This window comes from Papaver somniferum, unplaced genomic scaffold (assembly GCF_003573695.1).
Source record: "Papaver somniferum cultivar HN1 unplaced genomic scaffold, ASM357369v1 unplaced-scaffold_125, whole genome shotgun sequence".
Classification (NCBI taxonomy): domain Eukaryota; kingdom Viridiplantae; phylum Streptophyta; class Magnoliopsida; order Ranunculales; family Papaveraceae; genus Papaver; species Papaver somniferum.
Window position 1 is genome coordinate 12,225,901 of NW_020621603.1, and position 19,796 is coordinate 12,245,696.

Below are 19,796 nucleotides of genomic sequence, written 5' to 3' on the forward strand. Positions count from 1 at the left end.
GTTGAGACTCACATAACTAAAAAGGCTAGACTAATCCCCTGCTACTCCACTGGTCGTCCTCGATATTGTGACTGGGTCCCTCAGTCACAATCCAAAATCCCAGCCAAATAACAGCAAAGCTTATATATAGGGATAGTTTTTCATTTCATTTTGGCCAGTGTTATCATGCACCCGAGTACATAACTAGTATTAGCATATATTTATAAGCTGTCAGATTTCTTATTACAGAGATGCACATGAATAGATGTAAAATCTGACGGATTAGAAGTACATATTCACTATGACGTTGTAAACTAGTAAATCGTAAAACAGAGTTTTCTCTTTTTTTTTATGTTCCATCGAGAATAAAAGTTGTACAGGGTAGAGTTCTAGATTCGAAGCAGTTTAACGGTACAAAACCAATCCACAAAGAAACACTTGTACAATCGAGCTGTTGCATAGCATAAGCATGAGATAGAGATACAAATGCTGTCCATTGACTGGCTGGCAAAGTACTGACAATTTAAATTTGTCCCAAAACTGCATCGGTATCATCGACTTGTTTGTTTTCATCGAAAAAGAAAAATCAGCTATGCAAGTTGTAATCATAGAAACAAAATCAACCAAGAAGCAAAAAATCTTATCTGTAAATTTTATATATATACCCAGTTGCATTGTTCATTTGTAAATCCTTATAATCGGTTTCATTCTCTCGTTGACTGGAACTAATCAAAAAAAAACTATGGAGATGACACCGGTTAAGTGTGAAGTAAACACCGGTGTAAGACGTCGTTTGTGTACTGAAAATAATGAAACTCGAGTCGTTAAAAATGTCAAGAGAAGACGAAGAGAACCCATTGTAGGTGATACTAGTACCAGTACCAATACCGAGTCGAAAGAACAACAACAGGTTGATGGATCTTCTGCTACTAGTACTACTACTACAACTACGACGATAAAAAGAAGTTCGAGATTTCGTGGTGTTAGTAGGTATGAGTTTATAACTTTAGTCTCTTTTTCGAAATACTAGTTGGTTAAGCATCTGACTTGTGGACATACACACAGACATAGATGGACTGGTAGATTTGAAGCTCATCTATGGGATAAAGGCTCCTGGAATGTAACGCAAAAGAAGAAAGGAAAACAAGGTATTTAACAGTTTGTAAAATATTCAGACTTTTTTTTAATAGTTGCCATTCATTTCAATATGGTTTCAATTTTCTGGTGGTGTTGATTATTCTCGGACCTTGTTGTTGCCATCGAACAGTTTATCTCGGAGCTTACGATGATGAAGAATGTGCAGCAAGAGCTTACGATTTAGCTGCACTTAAGTACTGGGGTCCGACGACTTTCACAAATTTTCCGGTATTCTAACTTGAAAAACTCATCATTTTTTTTTTTTTTTTTAATATCTCTCAATCCGGATGTTTTTTGGTAAAGAAAAGAGTGATTTATTTCATTTATGATTCTGATAGGTAACTGATTATGAGAAAGAGATTCAAATAATGCAAAATGTGACAAAGGAAGAGTACTTGGCCTCTTTAAGAAGGAAAAGTAGTGGTTTCTCAAGAGGTGTGTCAAAATATAGAGGTGTTGCAAGGCATCATCATAATGGGAGATGGGAAGCAAGAATAGGAAGGGTTTTTGGGAACAAGTATCTTTACCTTGGTACTTACAGTAAGTTTCATGTATTAAGCAAATGATAATTATAATGATAACTGTATTATTGCTAACACTAGCGTTTACTAATCTGTGTAGAAGAATTACATTACATACTTGTCTTGTGTGCTGATCTATAGGTACTCAAGAAGAGGCTGCACATGCATATGATATTGCGGCAATAGAATACCGAGGGATTAACGCAGTAACAAATTTTGATTTGAGCACATATATAAGGTGGCTAAGACCAGGGACCAATGCACTAGTTCCTTCTCAAGAACAACAATCCAACTCAGAACCGCAGACATTCCCCAAATCGTCCATGTTAATCCCATCGAACAGTCTCACAGTAGATGAGTCTGGTTCACCTAGAAATCAAGAAGCTCTTGGGAAAGAAATTTCAGTCAGTTCTTGCAGTAACAGGTCATCTTCCTCACCCACTGCGCTAAGTCTGTTATTACGGTCATCAGTGTTCAGAGAACTTGTGGAGAGAAACTCTTATGCAACTAACGACGAAATTGATGCGGAAGTGGCTAGACACCAAGCGCGGGTAGCAGGTGAAGATGAATTCAACAGAATTCTTTGCCGCAGAATCACAGATCTCCCATATTGTCCTCCATCAGAGGATATGCCTAGTATTGAACTGCAACTGCAAGAAGAGAGTGAGAGTGCCTCCCCAGTATATAATCAGAGCGGACAATCTCTTTGGAATGGTATGCTAACCATGCCTCCTTCACTGCACTGAGATTATGCCCTTAGGTGCACTAAATCACCACATATGATTGTATCACCTCTACCGTTGCATCATTAAATAACTCTGAAGTTCTGAACTGATTTGGCTTTATGGACAGAATCAAATTTCATGTGCTCGTTGCTCCCTGTTTATTTCTTGTGTTCCAATATTTTCTGAGATAGTTCTCTACTCCACCCCAAATACAGATGAAAAACACCAAGATTTATCAAATCGAAAATAAAGTTGGACATAGATTTATCAAAATGACGAGGTATCGCCGAGTTTCAAGCCACCTTTGACATTTACAACCACCTTCAACTCATACTGGACATATTTAAATTCATAATATCTAAAGTATCCATCATGACAACCAGAGAGTAATGAAATAAATTGCATAAACATCTTAAATTTCTTTCACAGAGATTTTTTTTGTCTCCTGACGATCCAAGTCAATTCAGAAGTGCATCACAAAATAATTCTTCTATGATGGCTATAGTGAAAGAGAATCATCATATTTACTGTACTATTGAACATCTTGTAGGAAAAAAAGCACTTTACCTGCTGCTTATACTCCACATGTGAGAATGTAACTTACTTTAGAATCATCCAATTCTTGTCGTCTTAAGTGCATATACGGGAAGTACTTGCACGAACATAAAAGATTTCTCCAGCTTTTGCAAACGAGTTTGCAGTGTAAGACCGTCTCAGAAGGTAATCGAGAAAATATGTCTAATGTGATCTCTGTTGGGAAAAGATCAACCATATCATTCGTATTATTTTTTCTACAACTCATAGCACGTAATATCTACTTTATCAATATACTGAAGTCAAAACCAGATCCTAGATGCTACCCCAACTTATATACAAATGAAACCAGGAAACTAGAGAGTAAAGAAAGCAAATTTAGCAGCCACTCTTCTTAAGTTAGACGCTGCAACTTGCATGCAGCAATGGAATCTAATAACCATGGATGGCCAGCAAATTTTGTCCCGCTGGAACCTGCCAAAGCACGAGCTTCATCCTTCCTGCGATTACAGATCGTACTCTTTCTCCTGGGATCGCACTCATCAGGTACGTCAAGGCTATAAATTATGAAGGTCGCCGTAGATGAATCAGACGATGATAAGCCTAGGTCTCCCTTGATGGGTTTCCTATGTAAAACAGTTCCTCCGGCAGCAATAACAAGATTTTGAAGGTCTCCTTTGTAAGAAGGAACAAATTCTCCAAAGAAGTAGAAGTTCAACCCGGTGAAAAGCTTTGGTTGCTGCAGATAAATCCAACATGTAAAAGTTCAGTAAAGTGAAGCCAGAAAATAAACCCCCGCCATCTTGGATTTCACAGTGATGTACCGTGGCATTTCAGAGTCATGTAGATTTCTTTTGTAAGAGTTATCTACTAGTTACTGATACAGACTAGTAAATTAGCAATTACGCTAAGAACAAAAAAGACAAACCTTTTTCTGGACTCGTAGTCTTCCTAGTCGAGGCTTGTCCTCAGATTCCATGGATATCAACTTTGACTTCATATTGCTCCTCAGCAACAGGATCCATGGCTTGTAAGAAAGCTTTAATCCCTGATGAACATTTATTCAGCACATATCTATTAGAAATGGATAAAAGTGTTTCACTGGCTTTTTTACATAGTACTTGGTTCAAACTGATAATAGGTGGTTTGTGTTCATAGCATCCTTACAATCAATATTCAGTATCCATTTCCCATCTAAGATGCCCAGCAAGAATTTTAGGGTTCTTTTGCATGCTCCACTGGTATCAGTTGAAGCAATGATATGAGTAACATTAGTGCCAAAAGTCTTCGATACTAGAACACCGGCAATCCTTGCGAACTCAGAAACAATTTCCTGCAGTTCCCAGTGTTAATAATAGTTGCAAAACATAATAGAAGAAAATGCCGAGGAATTTGTCATTTTGTTTACCTTCTCTGCATCTGTGAGACCTGAGCAACAAAGAACCCACTTTTTTGAGGAACCAAGACTATTCCATGCTTGGCTAATATTAAGACCATGCTGAACCACCACTTCCGCTTCTCGAACTTCAGTTTCTCTGAATTGTCAAATATAAACAGATACATACAAGGAACCAAATTGAAACATTGGGCTTCCAGAATTAAACTGGATAGGCCACTTACAGTATCCCGTCGACACTGAGGAACCATCTTTGCACAAGGAACATGAAAGCTCTTGCGACAGCTATTCTCGTAGCACCCAAGAGATGCCCCTTTGATTCCACAGCAACTACACTTGATCCTTTTGCTTCTTGCTACTTCAGTTCCAAGATTGACTGCAGTATCCTTTCCAAAGTATATATTTGGCGCCCTGCAATTTATATTAGGAAAGATTATGCACTTGGTAATTAGAAATGCCCATAATGTACAAGTTCAGAGCCAAGATCAGGATGCGACATCACAAATGTGGAACAATTAACTTAATCATGCAGTAATTACTATGACAATGTACAGTATGCACAACAAATGAGCATCAGGGTAAGCTGAGAGAGAGAGATGTTACAAGATTACAACATTTTTTGAGGAGATCTCATATCATTCAGTGCAATTTGAGTGGGAGTGTATGACGTGAGACCCCTTGTTGTAATCAGCTACAGGCTTGCCGTTAACATAGTGCAACATCTTCCCTGAATCCTGTAAATGGTAATAATTCAAATCTTGAGTAACTAATAATTTTTGAAAATGGTTTCATTGCCTGCAACAAATGAGGAAAATTGAAACTTTAAGCAAAAAGGAACGGCTGCGTGTACCTCTGACTCAGTAGATGATTGGCAAAATGCACACTGGATTTTAACAGGAAAATTCTCACATTTCTATAGTATCATAGCCCTAGGCGCAGAAAGGACTTTTTCAGTTCTGCTTGCATTATCAGAACTATCCTGCAATTGTTACTGGCTTGATTTTCCTTCGCAACAGCTTTGTTAGACTCATCCAGAACTTTCCCCACAGATCCTGTCTTCACACTAGTATCAGTAGAAAACTTCACTCTCTTCCCTACTCTCAATTCTTGCATGCAGCTCTTGTCACCTACGATTTTGGTGTCCCTGTGTTTGTATGTGGCTCTCTTCTCCAACTCAGATGTTTTTGGAGGATCAACAACCTTGCTAGACTCAACTACAACTTCAGCAACAGATACACCTTTCACACTATCATCAGCGAAATTCAATCTTTTCTGGTTTCCAAATTCTCCAGCACAATTTCTCTTGCCTAAGATTTTGGAGTTCCTGGGCTTGTTTCTAGCTCTCCTCCAATTCAGACGTCCTAGGAGGATCGACTTGTAGGTCAGTCTGAGCAGGCGATTTCGTGCTTGCTTTGCCATTCTCTTGGTTTTCATTCTTTTGAACTTCTTCAACTACCACTACCGCAGCAGCAGCTACAGTATTGCCTTTCAAACTTCTAGTATTAGTTTGTTTGAGTTGAATGTCGAGCTTCCTTATTTTCTCACTGTTTTTCTGAATTGACTTTGTATGTTGGTCATCCAATGATGTACCCCATTTGGTAGCAGTTTCCTTAGTAGCATGATTCTCACTGTTTGCTTCAATTGCTTCATGTAAATCATCTGTTACTGTATCCGCACCAGAACTGTTGAATCTAGCCTTCTTGTTCTTGCTACAAATTTTGTTCCTCACATTTGTAGCAGTGCTGTTAGTGGCACACTTAACTGATTGATTTGAGACTTCAGCTACTTCACCCAGATCCATGCAAATATCTCCAAGAACCTCATCAGAAGAAATCTTAGCACACTTCTCTTTAGCAATTCCCGTGTTTCATTTGCTCTTTCTTTTGGATTTCTTACTTTTGTTACGATTTTTGGAACTTTTTGCTTTTACAGGTGCAAGTTCCTCATCTATGTTCTCATTTCCTTGCTCACAGTTGACGGCTTTCACTGTTTCTGAAGCAACAGCTTGACCAGTAGGTGCACCCTGAGTTGGGGAAGCTACCACACATTCATCATCTTCAATTGTGTTCAGTTCTTTATATCCAGCCTGCAGTCCATTTGAATTTCAGTTTAAGTAAAAAGTTACATGAAACTGGAGCTGACTATTTGACTGTAACACAACTGTACAACAAATTGTAACTAAAATATAGCACCTTAGTTTTCTCAGGTGTTGAAAATAGCTCAGGGGAGCAAGGTCTCTGTGTCCACTCGAACATCTCACTGAATCAAGCAACATAGCATTTTTCATTAAACCCTAAGTCGATTTCGTGCAAGAAACCAAATTCAGGATTCTTTATACAAATAGGTACTTTAGTGAAACAGCTACTGTTCAGTTGTTTATGTCGAGCCAAATCAAGTTTATGAGCATGTATGTAACTAAATGGTGAGTAAGATGTTCAACCAGCCCTTCAAATTCAGTCTAAGTTATCTTTTTATGTAAAAAGTAAAAGAAATACTTACATTTCCGATGGATTTAGTAGGGCTCTCATCATCAGAATCTTTTAAATCACTGAAGCAAGGAATTTTTCATGGAGTATCTTTGGTATCATCAGAACTCATCAGCTGACCGCTTGGTTTCTCTACATCATCGTCAGGATTATCTTCTCTCAACCAAACGAAGGGCGCAAATGCAGGCTCCCCTTTGTCATTAGAAAAGGACATCCTCTTCTATTTAAATAAGCTACTCCCACGTCAATCTTCAGAAATTTCATCAAGTCTTCCAACTGCAAAGTTCTCAGACCTCATTGGGGTTTCAGATAAAAGGCATTGTGGAACTTGAACCCTTTTCTTTGCCGGAAAGGTAGGTTCTTGGCTTGTTGAGATACATTGTCAGCAATATCGCAATCTTTTGAAGTTTTCCCCTTAAATTTCCTCTTCTTCCTTCCGTTGCCTTTAGCTGACCTTCTATGAGGTCTGGACTATCAGAATCGGCAGCACACTGTGGTTTCTTCTGTGCACAAACAATTTCATCTATGCACTAAAAACAAAATGACAATTAGAAAACACATAGCACGTCAAACTAATGAAAAGGCGTAATTCATTTAGGAAACACGAAGTCTTGAGCAATTGGCATAAGATTGTAATTTTGCAATGTTAGTGCGAAGCTAGTAACCGGAAAGAGATTGTTCAATCATTTTACCTGATCCATCAGTAGGTGGTGTAGTTTGACTGGCTAATGTATTGATTCCTGAAGCAACTTCCATGCTCTTATAGATACTAACCAAGTTATCCATATTCGGAGCCGAACGAACCTCTACCAACAACAAAACTATGCAGTAAGATTGGGGTAAAGGGTATAAGCAAGATCCATCATCCAATTTCTAGGGTTTTACTAAAATGTCACAGAACAAATTGGGATTTTACAGCACAAAATTTGGGATTCTTACTAAAATGTTACAGAACAAAATGAAATAAGATAATTAAAAGTATCTCTTCGTCCGAATGGAACTTTGATTCCATAGTTTTCTTAATACATAGACTGAAATAAGAGCAAACTGTTGAGATTATTAGTCCCACATTGTCTGGGCATCTAATTTATAATCTCTTAGGGTCTCTCCACTCATTATTAATTGGTTTTAAGTTGGATGCCCGTCGACTTTAACATGGTATCAGAGCAGGCTATTTACGACGAGTCAGTTGACCGCGCCTTTACTCCGCGTCATCCGATTTAATTGCCCACGTGTTAGATCCAGCGAGGCTACAAAACAATCGAATACTTACTCGCAAAACAAATGATTATAGGTGAGAGAAACTGCTGATTTCAATAGATCCAAGCTGCAATAAAAACAATCAAAATCAGATAAATGGATTCAAATCTATTTAGGGGTTCCTCATCTGGGTTTAAGATCAGAGAGAAATGGGGTTTTGAAACCCCAAAATAAAAACAGAAATCACTAACCAGATTGGGATAAGTTTTAGGTTGGGGGAATAATCGCACGATATTTCAATTCAATCTGAAATTTGAATTTCCTGAAATTTCGAGACTTTACCCGCCAAATATTTTAATGAAAATTTTAGATGATAGGACCCAACGCAAGGTCTTGTTTAGGGGGGGCTGGGTCTTAAGCCCATACATCTAAGATTTGGTCATAGCAGAGACTCCAGACATCTAAAGGCTAACTACGTTGGCGATTCATGTTTTCGGGACATTAACAAGGCTGCAAGCTCGGCCGGTGCCTGGAACGCATTACTGGCAGTTAGAGATGAGATGACGAATGGCTATTTTTGGTCCATAGGCGATGGTCGTGTTTAACATATGGAGGCATCCATTGAATCTTAAAAGCAGGACCAGATGCTCAATTCTAACATCACAATGGTTAATAAGTTAATGATGCATAACAGTCGCAGTCGGAAATCTGACACCGTTAGCTTTGTGATCTGAGCCTGAAAGCAAGGGAAATTGCTGCAATTCGCATTCCTTGACAGGGAGTGAAAAGATAAAATTATTTGGAAATTCACTCCGACAGGGGAATTCAGCATTAAGTCGCTCTGAAAATTCTTGAAAAATTAGTGCGAAGGTGCTATATTTTAATTACAAATTGTTATGCAGTAGTCAAGAGTATTCGCATCAATTTTAAATCCAAAATAACTGCGCATCGAAAGCTTGATATAAAGAACTAAGCGCATTGAAGATAAAGATTGTGTGAAAGCCGTCAACTGTAAGAAATGAGGATGCTGATGAGGAACTTGCATGAAAGAGCAAAAGAAAAATGGGCATTGCTAGAGAGAGTCTGCTAAAATTTCTACTGATGAGGTTCTTAAAGAAGTTTGCATAAACCTGGGCGAAGTAGGTGCAGTTTCAAAATCAATCAGATAAGTCTGCCAGTAACACAGCATGAAAGCTAAGAACATGAAAGCTAGATTCAAAAATTAAAACACATACATCTCTTGGTTAACGAGTAGAATCAGCAAGCAGCATCATTGGGCTAATTTTTGAGACTACTACACCTGCTGCTGACATTTTTCTGGTTTTTCACAAAATACATACCCCCGGTTACAAACGAACTTGATAAATATCGTGGGACGACAGATTTACGCTACAAAAAAACGCAACTTGATACCAGTTTTGCAAACAAGATACAGAAACCAAATTCATGATAACATTCCCCCCAATTAATAGTCATATCGATCCGTTCATTTACATAACCTACATGATAGCTACAACCTAACCAAAGCATTGTTAAAACAGAGTCTCAACTCTCAACCTTAGTCACTATTTCTGTAGTCGGTCAGTAGAAGAACAAAAAGGATCTTTGAATAAACTGATTTGAGTAGTTATCCAGGTCCCCTGCTTAATTCCCATCCATGAGAAACTTGCCCGATTTTGTATTTTTCTACTTGTAACTGAAACCAAAATGAACTGCAGGCTAGATTAAAAGAAACTGAGCGCATTGAAGATGGTGTGGTAGCTTCCCCAACTCAGGGTGCAACTACTGGTGAAGCTACTTCAGAAACAGTGAAAGCGTCACCTGTAAGCAAAGAAACGAGAACACATATGAGGAACTTGCACCTGTAAAAGCAAATAGTGCAGGAAATCTTAACAAACCAAAGAGCAAAAGAAACATGGGATTGAGAAGTGTGCTAAAATTTCTACTGATGAGATTCTTGGGGATGCTTGCATTGACCTAGGTGAAGTAGGCAAGTTTCAAATAAATCAGTTAAGTGTGCCATTAACAGAACACCCCCAAACGTGGGTAACAGAATTTACAGTAACAACAGGATAGATAGATTCAATAGCTTCAATGCTGAACAGAGTAACAGATGAATTTTAGGAACCACAGCAGCAAACAATGAGAATTGTGTTTCTAAAGATATTGCTGCAAAATCGCCTATTTCATTGGATGACAAATTATGGTCAATTAACAAACACAGTGAGAAAACTAAGAAGCTAGACTTCCACCTCATACAAACTCTAACTAGAGGTTTGACAGGCAATAGCGGGGCTGCTGCTTTGGTGGAGGTTGTCAAAGAAGTTCGGAGGGATGAAAACAACGCAAACACCCAATTGCCTGCTCAAAGTGACCTATAAGTTGTTCCTCCAAGTAGGTCTGAATTAGAGGAGAGAGTTGAAAACAAGCCCAGGAATACCAAAATCTTTTCCGAGAACTTGTTCTGGAGAATTTGTAAATCAGACACTATTTAAGTTCTCCATTGAGGATGGTGGAAAGGTCTAGCAAGGTTGTTCATCCTCCTAAAACATCCGATTTGGAGAAGACAACCGTACAGAAACCCAGGCACCCCAAAATCATATGTCACAGGAGCTAAATGCAAGAGTTGAGACAAGGAAAGTGAGTGAAGAATCTGTTGGCAAAGTTCTAGGTGAGTCTAAGAAAGTTGCAACGGAAAACGAAACCAGAAAACAATTACAAGGAAGCGTTTTGATAATTTGAACAGAACTAAAAGAATCCCTCATGCGTTTAGGGCTATGTTTCTAAAGAAAAGTGAGAACATTCCTATTGAAATGCAGTGTGCTTTTGCCAGCCATCTAATGAGTCAGAGTTGTGTTCAGTTCATACATATCACAATCTGTTTCTTTTTGTTAAAAGTTTCACTATTTCTCATTTATTGCAGGCATCGAATCCATTTTTGAAGTAAACGAGCTACTGAAGATATAAGCTGTTACCTTAAACATGAATGGGTATAAACATGAATGACTAGTGTAAGACAGAATAGCAAACATGAGAAAACAGTGCAACCTAAGACATGTGCTAAAACATTTTCATACAAATATGAACGAGCTTACTATAGAAACACCTTTAAGTATTCAATGTAAATGATGTAGCAATCATGGCCTTTATAGTTACCTGAATTCATCGAACGAGAAAAAGCAACACGTCATACTACAACCCTTAGAATCTTGCTTAGTTATTTTCTTCAATATTTTGATTTTGTGGAGATACACTAGGATTCTGCATCTCCATAGAGAAGCGTTCAAGAAGTACATTTTTTCCTGCACCAAGTTTCTTCATTTTATATTCATCCTCAGTCTTAATTTCACTCGTTCCTGTTTCTTCAACCCACTTTCGCTTGGGTGTTGAACTAAGTAGCCATTCCTTCTTGCAACTAATCAGATGTGTGTCACATATTGGACCTGGTAAAAGCCTCTCAAGTCTATTATCAGGTGGCGAAGCATCGTCACTTCCCGAACTATCTTCACTGTCACTGATTACGATGAGACTATCAGATTCAATGTCTATAGGGATACTATAATCAGCCCCAACATCTGGTAAAGCTTCATCATCTAAGTCGACTGAAGCTTCATGCTGACTTTTGCTGCTTCTATCACTCGTAGATTCTTCATTCTTCTCTCTAGTTTCATTCATAATTTCTGCACTTCTTCTTCTAGACTCACTCATGATTTCTTCTCTTTCATTTCCAATTCCAGTCTGAATTTCCTCTATTTCATTTCTACTGTTGTTCTCTTCATCACTGTCAGAAACATCTTTTTCTGAAGAATCCGAATTCGCACTGTCTGTCCCAAACAGATCCCTCTTTTCCCTTCTCAAGTTCCATATTTCCTCATACAAATCAGTGATTTTGTTTAGTGCCACCTTCTCTCTTTCACAGATAAGAGAATTTTGATCTCTCAGGGCAGTGCACATTGCCATGCTATCATTAAGCTCCTTCTCCAATTTATTCTTCTCAAGCTCCAATTCCCCATTCTTCCTCTCGGCGACATCTTTCATCAAGCTCCATTCATTTAATATCTCCTCAAGTCCAACACACTTCCTTCTCTTCTCCTAATCCAATTCCCCATTTTTCTTTTTAAGCTCTTCTTCTAGTCTATTCTTCTCAAGCTCCAATTCCCTATTCTTTCTCTCCAGTTGCTCACACTTGTCTTTCACATTTGACAAGTACAAAATCTGTTCTTGCTGCTTCTTCTCCGTTTCACACATAACCCTATGTCCATCTTCTAATTCAGTAACCAGCTTCTTAAGCTCGCTACACTCGATTCGAACACCTTTCAATTCGTTATCCACGACATATTTCATCGAGCTTAACCCATTCAATTTCTCATCAAGACCAACACATTCCATTCTCTTATCTTCAACTAATGCCGACAACTCACCATTTCTCAATCTAGAAGCTTCTAGTTCTTTCTCATAATTGACTGCTTCTCTCAACATCTTAACTTTGCTTTCTAATTCCATGTCTCTATATTTCTTTATCCATATCTTAGTTCCAGACTCAGCATTTGTATTAGCTCGCATTAAACATCGAATCTCTCTTTTAAGTTGTTCTATGTACTCTGTCTCACTCTCTTCTTTCACTTCTAAATCATTAAGTACTTCAATCTTGATTTCATACTTCTCTCTTTCAAACTTTCTCATTTTTTTCTTTGTACCACCACTCTTTTCTATCTTGATCTTTTCCAACTTTATTTTTTTATCTTGACCTTAGTACTATCCATTTTGTGTAAAACTTTGCCTAATACTAACACTAGGCAGCTAGAACAATAGCTAAAAAATCAAGAAGCACAAAGAGGGAAACTTACTGTGATTACGAGGAAGAGGAGTCCCACTCCAGTGATCTTGAAAAGAGTTTGATAACTGTAGTTGGTTTAAGAATTTTAGATCTAGAAATGAAGAACCAAACAAGGGTTTTTCTTGCCCTGGTTTTTCTTTTCAGAGTGATCAGTGAGAAGGTGAGGTGAGGTGAGGTGAGGTGGGTGAGTTTTCGGAGTTATAGTCATAGTAGTACTGGCGCACTGCAATAGGCAAGGTGTACTTTAAGGAGATATGAAGATTTGACAATTTTGCCCTCGCTTTCTATACTTATAGACGTTATTTTTTAGGGGTAAAAATGTCATATTCTGTTTCTCAGAAGGTCACACTCACTTCAGAAGAAGTACACTTATACACTCTACATAACAAACAAAACTAAATGCAAAGAAAAAGACCGTTGAAACACATTAGACTCGTCAAAAACCAAAATTAAATTTTGCAGGCAGATTAGGAGAGCATTTATATTTTATACACCTAAACCAATCTTGACAGTTTTAGTTGGGAGGCACATATTGTCAGCCTTACGCAGCAGAACGCACCGATTGAGCTCTAAACAAATTACGAAATGCCAAATGCACTCAGCTTTACAAATATCAAACGCATAACATCATGAGAATTGCCAAACCCGGGACAGATAAAATGTATCAGTAAGGATTATGTCGCAGTAGCTTGGATTTACTTACAAGATAAATGACGTTTTCATTACAATCTAGTCTTATCTTTCTTTCAAGATAAATGACGTTTTCATTACAATCTAGTCTTATCTTTCTTTCTTTCTGCTGATGGGAAATATGAAGATCCTAACTTATGGAGACCTAATAAATACTGTTGTTAGCTACAAATAATCTCCGGGCCGGAAAGAGTTCTTAGTAAGGGTTAGAATTCCAGAAAGCAGCAGCTCTGACGGATATGGGACTAATCTCAAATAAAATCAAGCTTTGGTTTGATAACCCTTACAACCCGTTCCTTTCAAGGAATTGTATTCCTTGGAATCCAATTCCTAGGGAATGCGTCCAATTCCTTGAACCGAACAGGGCAAATGAACTCTATGTAATTGGAAATTAATTCCTAGGAATCCGATTCCCTCCAAAATGATAGATTTCCGTTGCATCGGTCCAATGATGCAATGGAATTGGATTCCGGGATAAAAACAAAGCTAATTGAATTACCTCAACCATCCTCAAAGGTCACAGGCAATTTTTCCTAGCAAAACCAAGTATATGGTTCACAAAACAAAAACCATGATACTGAATATGATTTGTTATATTTGAACATTAACTTTACACAAATTTATTCTGAAAGTCCATATATCCTTGGGATAGTCCAAACATCATCCATCTCTGATCGACCATGTGCATTAAACTCCAATGGTAGCACTAGCAGACCTGCAATGGTAATAAGTAGTGCATGAGAGAAATGTACAGCTTTTAACCAATATTTTGGACTCCAAAGTCCACTACCATGCTTATCTTCGTTTTCATCAATATAATCCAATTAGCCATCACAGAATATTTTTTCCCCCTCTTAAGTTACATATTTTTGAGCACCCATAAATAGAAAAGTAAGGTCGGAATATTCAATACGCCACCTGTCAATTTTTATGTATTTAGCAGGCGTGCCGTTTTGTGTAGCATTGGTGTTCCCTGATGCGACAATACCTCCAGACAACCCATCTGTAAGTTGCTTAAGCCCCTGAGTATTGACAGAAGACATCTTAAGAGCCATCTGTATGTTTTTTCATCATTCAAATTTAGATACATGTATATCTAGCTAAAAAATAGAGAAAATATACCATCATATTAGAGGCCTCTAATCCAGGGAAAGCACACTTAGGTTTAGGCAATGTCTGCAAGATAATGATAAAAATGACCTTGTTAATTAAGCAACGATAAAGGTGGGAGAATTAACTATAATAAAGCAATAAATAGCATGTAGCTCAGAGTGGCAAATAGATTAGTCATTTTCGACGAGTTTTACACTGTCAGCATCAAACCTTCTAAGATTAAAAAGCCCTAAATGGAAATAACACAGGAGGTTACTTAGATGCAATTCGCTTAACAAAAAAAATATATTGACTTGCTAGAGTAATACAACTGCATCCAGAAAAAAAAAAGCAAGGATCAAACTGAAGTAAACGTCAATGCTAACCTTCGTAAAGCGCTTTATATCCCCTTGGTCCTTTCCATTCACAAAATTGCAGAGGTACTGCACACCCACGCATGTAATGTCCTGTAGTGAAAGTTATGTAAATGTTAGTGGATTGAAAAGATATTAGTTAGAAGAAACAAATGGATAAAAATGCACGAAAAAAGGGACGCCACACTAACATAGCAGTCTGAGAACAAATTATGATTCATTGAGAAGAGATACTTCCATGAGTAATATAAGAAGTATCAGAGAAACTTCTGTCTTAATGCTGTTTCTACAGAACTTTCATCCTTTAACTCGAACCTAAACCATAAATTGCATATCTTAAATTTCCATAACGGAGTTTTTTTCCCCAGCAATCGAAGTCAATTCAGAAGTGCATCACAAAATAATTCTTCTATGGCATCATGGCCGTCGAAGAAGGCACACAGGGATACCCCACTTGTTTTCCATGTTAGTGCTAAATAGCTTGGTTTTTCAGAAATTTTAGTCTCTTGTGGGGGGCAATACGATGGCCCAATTGGTATTTTCCATGACATAGGGTAAAATAAGTAGACTTTTGAAAGAGACTTTTATTTGACCTCCGTCACTGCTCACCGCACTCACCAAATACTTGTAATGGTTATATTGCACGAGAATCATCATATTTATTGAACCATTGAACATCTTGTAACAAAAAAGTAATTTACCTGCTTCATCTCCAAAGAATCTAACTTCCCATCCTGAAAGAACAAACAGAATATAAACAAAATGAGAAGAGCCTACAAGGTGTTTTTTCCCAGTAAAGAAACGCTTAAGCTGACAAATCTTCTAGAGTAAAATCTCACCAGACTGCACATAAACGATTCTAGCTTACTCAAATCACTGTGAATATTGGAGAGCTCCCCACGAGTTTCAGAAACCTGTTTGACATCCAGTTTAATTAAAAAAAATAAATCAACTAACAGTCTTAATAACTTAGATTGCGATAAAAGAAAGAGGTAGCCAGATTCTGCTTGCTAATAGCCAACAAACAGTTGTTCGAGGCCAAAAAATCAAGACTTCTGCAACCACAGACCCCAATCGTTTTGCATGTGATAGTGTATATCACCTCTTTAAGACGTGGTCAGGTCATATACCGGACCATAAACACTTTATAGATGTTTGGAAGTTACTCTACCTCATCCCGGATAGACCTTGACATCGCCGCTTGATCATCCAACTTATCATCTAAATTCTGTAGCCTCTGTGTCAGATGCTTCTTAGTTGTCTGTTCAAAAGAAAGGGCTTGCAATAATGAGAAATCACAGATAAATTTCATCATAAACATAAATGGAAGACGCAACCATTATCAACATACATGACAAAGCAAACCGTAGCTGCTACACCATAAAACTCAACAATCATCTGCGAATTCAGGAGATTTTATTACATATGACCTCATAGACTAACAAAAACAATTTTTATAGCGTTTGGATGTAACTCAAGCAAGTACTCAGAAATATACATCAAACTGATATGCTGCATTCCAAATCCAAGGCAACTTTAAGCACCTCACAGCACAAACAGCAGACCATAAAGTGTACAACATAAAGATGTGAAGAACTAAAGATTGTGGAATAAAAAAGCCAGTTCTTTCAGTGAGAAGTTCAACCCAAATATCAGAAGTCCCGTTGGCATTTAAATATGAGATCCTCCCAAAAAGAAACCAAGTGAGACATCACTTTTTTATCACAAACTTATGTCTTGAATGGCAGAGAAGTTCATAGGCATGAAATAAGAAAACACGGAAACTTACAGCAAGAGCTTCAGTTACACTCTCAAGATGCTTTTGCAAATTTGAAACAGCAGATGCCATGTTACTCCTGGTAACATACATGAGATCTGAGAAAGATACACCCTAAACATTTCAAATGAAAATGGAGAAACAGGTTAGTCATATTATACTGCGAGCAATTTGCAGCAAATAAGCAGAAACCAACATGTGGTAAAGAGACAGAAGGTAAGAGCAAAATACAAAAGGAACAGAAAACTCAAGAATTTTCTACCTTCCACCACATGTATGCATAGCCCAACGCCCCGGCGGATGCTAGTGGCACCACAAGAGATGACGCATTTCCTGCCCAGAGATTTAAGGTGAATGAGTCGTTGCAGTCAAATGACAGAAAGGACATCCCTTGGTTAAATATGCATGACACCAACCAGCAATTTGGCCAAACTTAAAGCAAGTGTATTCTCATGAAAAATAATTAGAATCAGTAGCTGTAGAAGTTGACATTCAATATGATATATAAGACGAAGTTGAAACTCCAAGAGAATAAAGAACACTTCTGCTAACTATTTCTGGTTTCTAGTAAAAGAATAAAATACAGTTGCAAGAGAATTCCCAGTGCAAGAGGAAGTATACCAAGGGAAGAACCTCCATTAAGAACAGTTATCTTGCCGCGCGATGAGGCTATCTGTCGGACCTCCATTGCAAGGCGACGCACCTACAAGAGTGGAAGAACATGAACAGTATTGTGGTTAAAACACCTTCCCAAAACAAGAAAGTTCTTTGATAGTCTGAATACTACACCAAGCGTCAGAGCATGAATAGTAACGCGGTCAAAAAGAAGTTACCAGAAATAGAATATGTACTTCATTCTAGGTAAAAAAAAAAATGAGAGATTCTGCTTTTAAAGAACCAATTTATCCCTGGAGTGCAGGGCTGTATGTTATTTATTTTTTCACGTATTTATTTATCAAATTCTAACCCAATAGTTTACCATACAAGCTTCTCCAGATTTTATGCTATTGCACCCTATTGAGTAGATGATAGTAACTTATGGCTTCTTAGGTGCAAATTCCCCTTACGTCCTTTTATATGGTATTTACAGATCTCTCTTTCGTTTTTTCTTTCTTTGACTTATCAACTCCTTAAACAATATAATAAACACGCTTTTAACTTCTCAAAAGATGTCATAGAAGAGGAAGCATTTCAGCTTTCGGAATCCAACACCCTCTAAGCGTCAACCAAACTTGAAGTACACATACAAGAATGCTAAATCTGATTCTATCTATAACCTTTCAAATGTCTGGGAATTCACTAGACCCTGGCATTTAAAGACACTTGGCTTGCTTAGGTATCAACAATTCAGCATCACTCTCCAGTTGCCACTGTAGTAGTTAAAATTATTTGGTTATATTTTTCCTATTATCTCAACTTCCATCATATTTTCTTACAGCAGAGATATGCTCGAGCTAGCCTGATTTATGATTTTCTCAGAATTTGTCTGAAGAAGCTGCTACTTAACTGCCAGAAGCTTTCTATATGGCAGTTTCTCATCTAACAAAGATAAGTAAATAACTACAGATGGATTTATGGATGTGGATACCAATAACCTCATAGTTGTTTATTCAGAACGTGACACCAATATGTGACATAGTAAACCACAGAAAACAAAATCCATTTTGTTCTTTCGGGTATCCTCTAATTGAGTAGTGAAATAGTGTTTGCCTTTCAAATGTGTAGGACTACAACAAAAACACCATAAAATAAGAAACTGAATACTTACTTGAGCAACCACATCAGAATCTACAGCTGAATCTCCATTCTTTTCCATTCCCTTCACCATCGTCTGTGATTAAACATAAAAATCATCTATCGTCATCACATAATACACAAAATCCAGCTATTAACTAACAATTCTAAAACTAATTTCCCCTCTAAATTTCACCCCACCCAAAAAATTGAAAAGGAGAAAACTCAGCAAAACCAATCGAATGTTACAACATCACTAAGTACAAACTGAATGCCCCAAAAATTAGTCACGAGACACAAATAATAGATGGAAATTGCTTTTGAGTAAACGATAAAAAGAATAAAAACCTGTAACTCGGCCAATATATCAGATAATCGACCTTTCCCCAGCACGATTGAACCAGTATATCCTAAAAATCGAAACAAAATATAATTAAAATCATTTTAGCTTCGGTTGAAGTCAAAATCAAACAGTTGATGAATCAGAATAAACACCTGCTCCAACTATGAGCAAGATCCTTGAAAGCCCTATTCCTGCTTGCATCGCCATCGATTACTCTGATCAACACAACACAAACCCTGGGGTTTGAAAGAAAAAAGAAATGGAGTGTTTAAAGAGAGAGAAGGCGGTGGTGATGTCTGATGTTTTTACTGACTTTTGAAAGAAGTTTTCCTCCTGGGTGATTTTATTATTCTGATTTTTTTTAGTCCGACTCATTTGATATATACAGTCGCCGTCTTGACGCAGTTACAAAGACTATTTTACCTTTTCTTACATGCCAAGTTCTTATCGGGAAAAATGCTCGTCCCTCGGTCTTACTTGGCGAACCGATCTGGCCTCTCTGTGGCAAAGTTATTGTTGTACACGCTGTTGTTAGCTTTTTTTTTTTTTTCTCTCTCCCTCTTACTTTTGAAAAGTTATCAGTAGACCTTTATTTATTTTTTTATAGCCCGGTACAGAGGTTGTTTCTTTTTTTATAAGAAGGTTGAATATATTAATTAAGTAATATAATATAGAGAATCTGGTTTGATTGGGGTATACCCAATAAGACAAAATCAGGTCATTCTGAAGTAAAACCAAGCTACCCCTTAATTTTGAATTTTCTAAATAGCTAATATGCCCTTGCTAATTAACACTAAATTTTTGATTAGATTAATTAATTGAGTTTAGTTTAAAATTCTGTAATTATGAATTCAATAATTAAACCTTTCATCCGTCTTATGAGTTTGATTTCGACCAAAAAATTTTGGTTTTGAAAATGCTTAAGGTCGGCAAGGTAGAGGTTTGAAAAAGGTGACGACCGGAGGTGGCCG

The 19,796-nt window shown here is 37.5% G+C and overlaps 3 protein-coding genes and 1 pseudogene across 3 annotated transcripts; 1 reads left to right on the plus strand and 3 right to left on the minus strand.

The window, feature by feature from the left end:
* Nucleotides 1–721: 721 nt before the first annotated feature.
* On the plus strand, nucleotides 722–2,435 carry LOC113331124 (AP2-like ethylene-responsive transcription factor At1g79700). Its single transcript, XM_026577878.1, has 5 exons — nucleotides 722–969; nucleotides 1,045–1,127; nucleotides 1,247–1,344; nucleotides 1,455–1,656; nucleotides 1,779–2,435. Exons 1-5 carry the CDS (start codon nucleotides 722–724, stop codon nucleotides 2,381–2,383), a joined length of 1,236 nt encoding a protein of 411 aa, XP_026433663.1. The 3' UTR covers nucleotides 2,384–2,435.
* Nucleotides 2,436–2,925: 490 nt separating this feature from the next.
* Nucleotides 2,926–7,750, minus strand: LOC113331246 (annotated as a pseudogene).
* A 1,658-nt stretch (nucleotides 7,751–9,408) lies between these two features.
* On the minus strand, nucleotides 9,409–12,994 carry LOC113331435. Its single transcript, XM_026578141.1, has 2 exons — nucleotides 11,135–12,994; nucleotides 9,409–9,799 (listed from the first exon to the last, which is right to left on the minus strand). Exon 1 carries the CDS (start codon nucleotides 12,014–12,016, stop codon nucleotides 11,192–11,194), a length of 825 nt encoding a protein of 274 aa, XP_026433926.1. The 5' UTR covers nucleotides 12,017–12,994; the 3' UTR covers nucleotides 9,409–9,799; nucleotides 11,135–11,191.
* A 986-nt stretch (nucleotides 12,995–13,980) lies between these two features.
* LOC113331434 lies at nucleotides 13,981–19,173 on the minus strand. Its single transcript, XM_026578140.1, has 13 exons — nucleotides 18,978–19,173; nucleotides 18,831–18,892; nucleotides 18,517–18,579; nucleotides 17,370–17,451; nucleotides 17,011–17,081; nucleotides 16,761–16,862; nucleotides 16,143–16,232; nucleotides 15,811–15,885; nucleotides 15,673–15,705; nucleotides 14,984–15,064; nucleotides 14,628–14,681; nucleotides 14,424–14,527; nucleotides 13,981–14,220 (listed from the first exon to the last, which is right to left on the minus strand). Exons 1-13 carry the CDS (start codon nucleotides 19,030–19,032, stop codon nucleotides 14,193–14,195), a joined length of 900 nt encoding a protein of 299 aa, XP_026433925.1. The 5' UTR covers nucleotides 19,033–19,173; the 3' UTR covers nucleotides 13,981–14,192.
* Nucleotides 19,174–19,796: the final 623 nt, after the last annotated feature.

Bases quoted from the DNA above. Each gene is read 5' to 3' on its own strand.
- LOC113331435 (XM_026578141.1), bottom strand. From the start codon at position 12,016: ATGAAAGATGTCGCCGAGAGGAAGAATGGGGAATTGGAGCTTGAGAAG.
- LOC113331434 (XM_026578140.1), bottom strand. From the start codon at position 19,032: ATGGCGATGCAAGCAGGAATAGGGCTTTCAAGGATCTTGCTCATAGTT. The intron at 18,580-18,830 runs GTTTTTATTCTT...GTTTAATCACAG, and splicing joins ATATATTGGCCGAGTTACAG to ACGATGGTGAAGGGAATGGA. The intron at 15,706-15,810 runs GTGAGATTTTAC...TTGTTCTTTCAG, and splicing joins AATCGTTTATGTGCAGTCTG to GATGGGAAGTTAGATTCTTT.
- LOC113331124 (XM_026577878.1), top strand. From the start codon at position 722: ATGGAGATGACACCGGTTAAGTGTGAAGTAAACACCGGTGTAAGACGT. The intron at 1,345-1,454 runs GTATTCTAACTT...TGATTCTGATAG, and splicing joins CGACTTTCACAAATTTTCCG to GTAACTGATTATGAGAAAGA. The intron at 1,657-1,778 runs GTAAGTTTCATG...GCTGATCTATAG, and splicing joins TCTTTACCTTGGTACTTACA to GTACTCAAGAAGAGGCTGCA.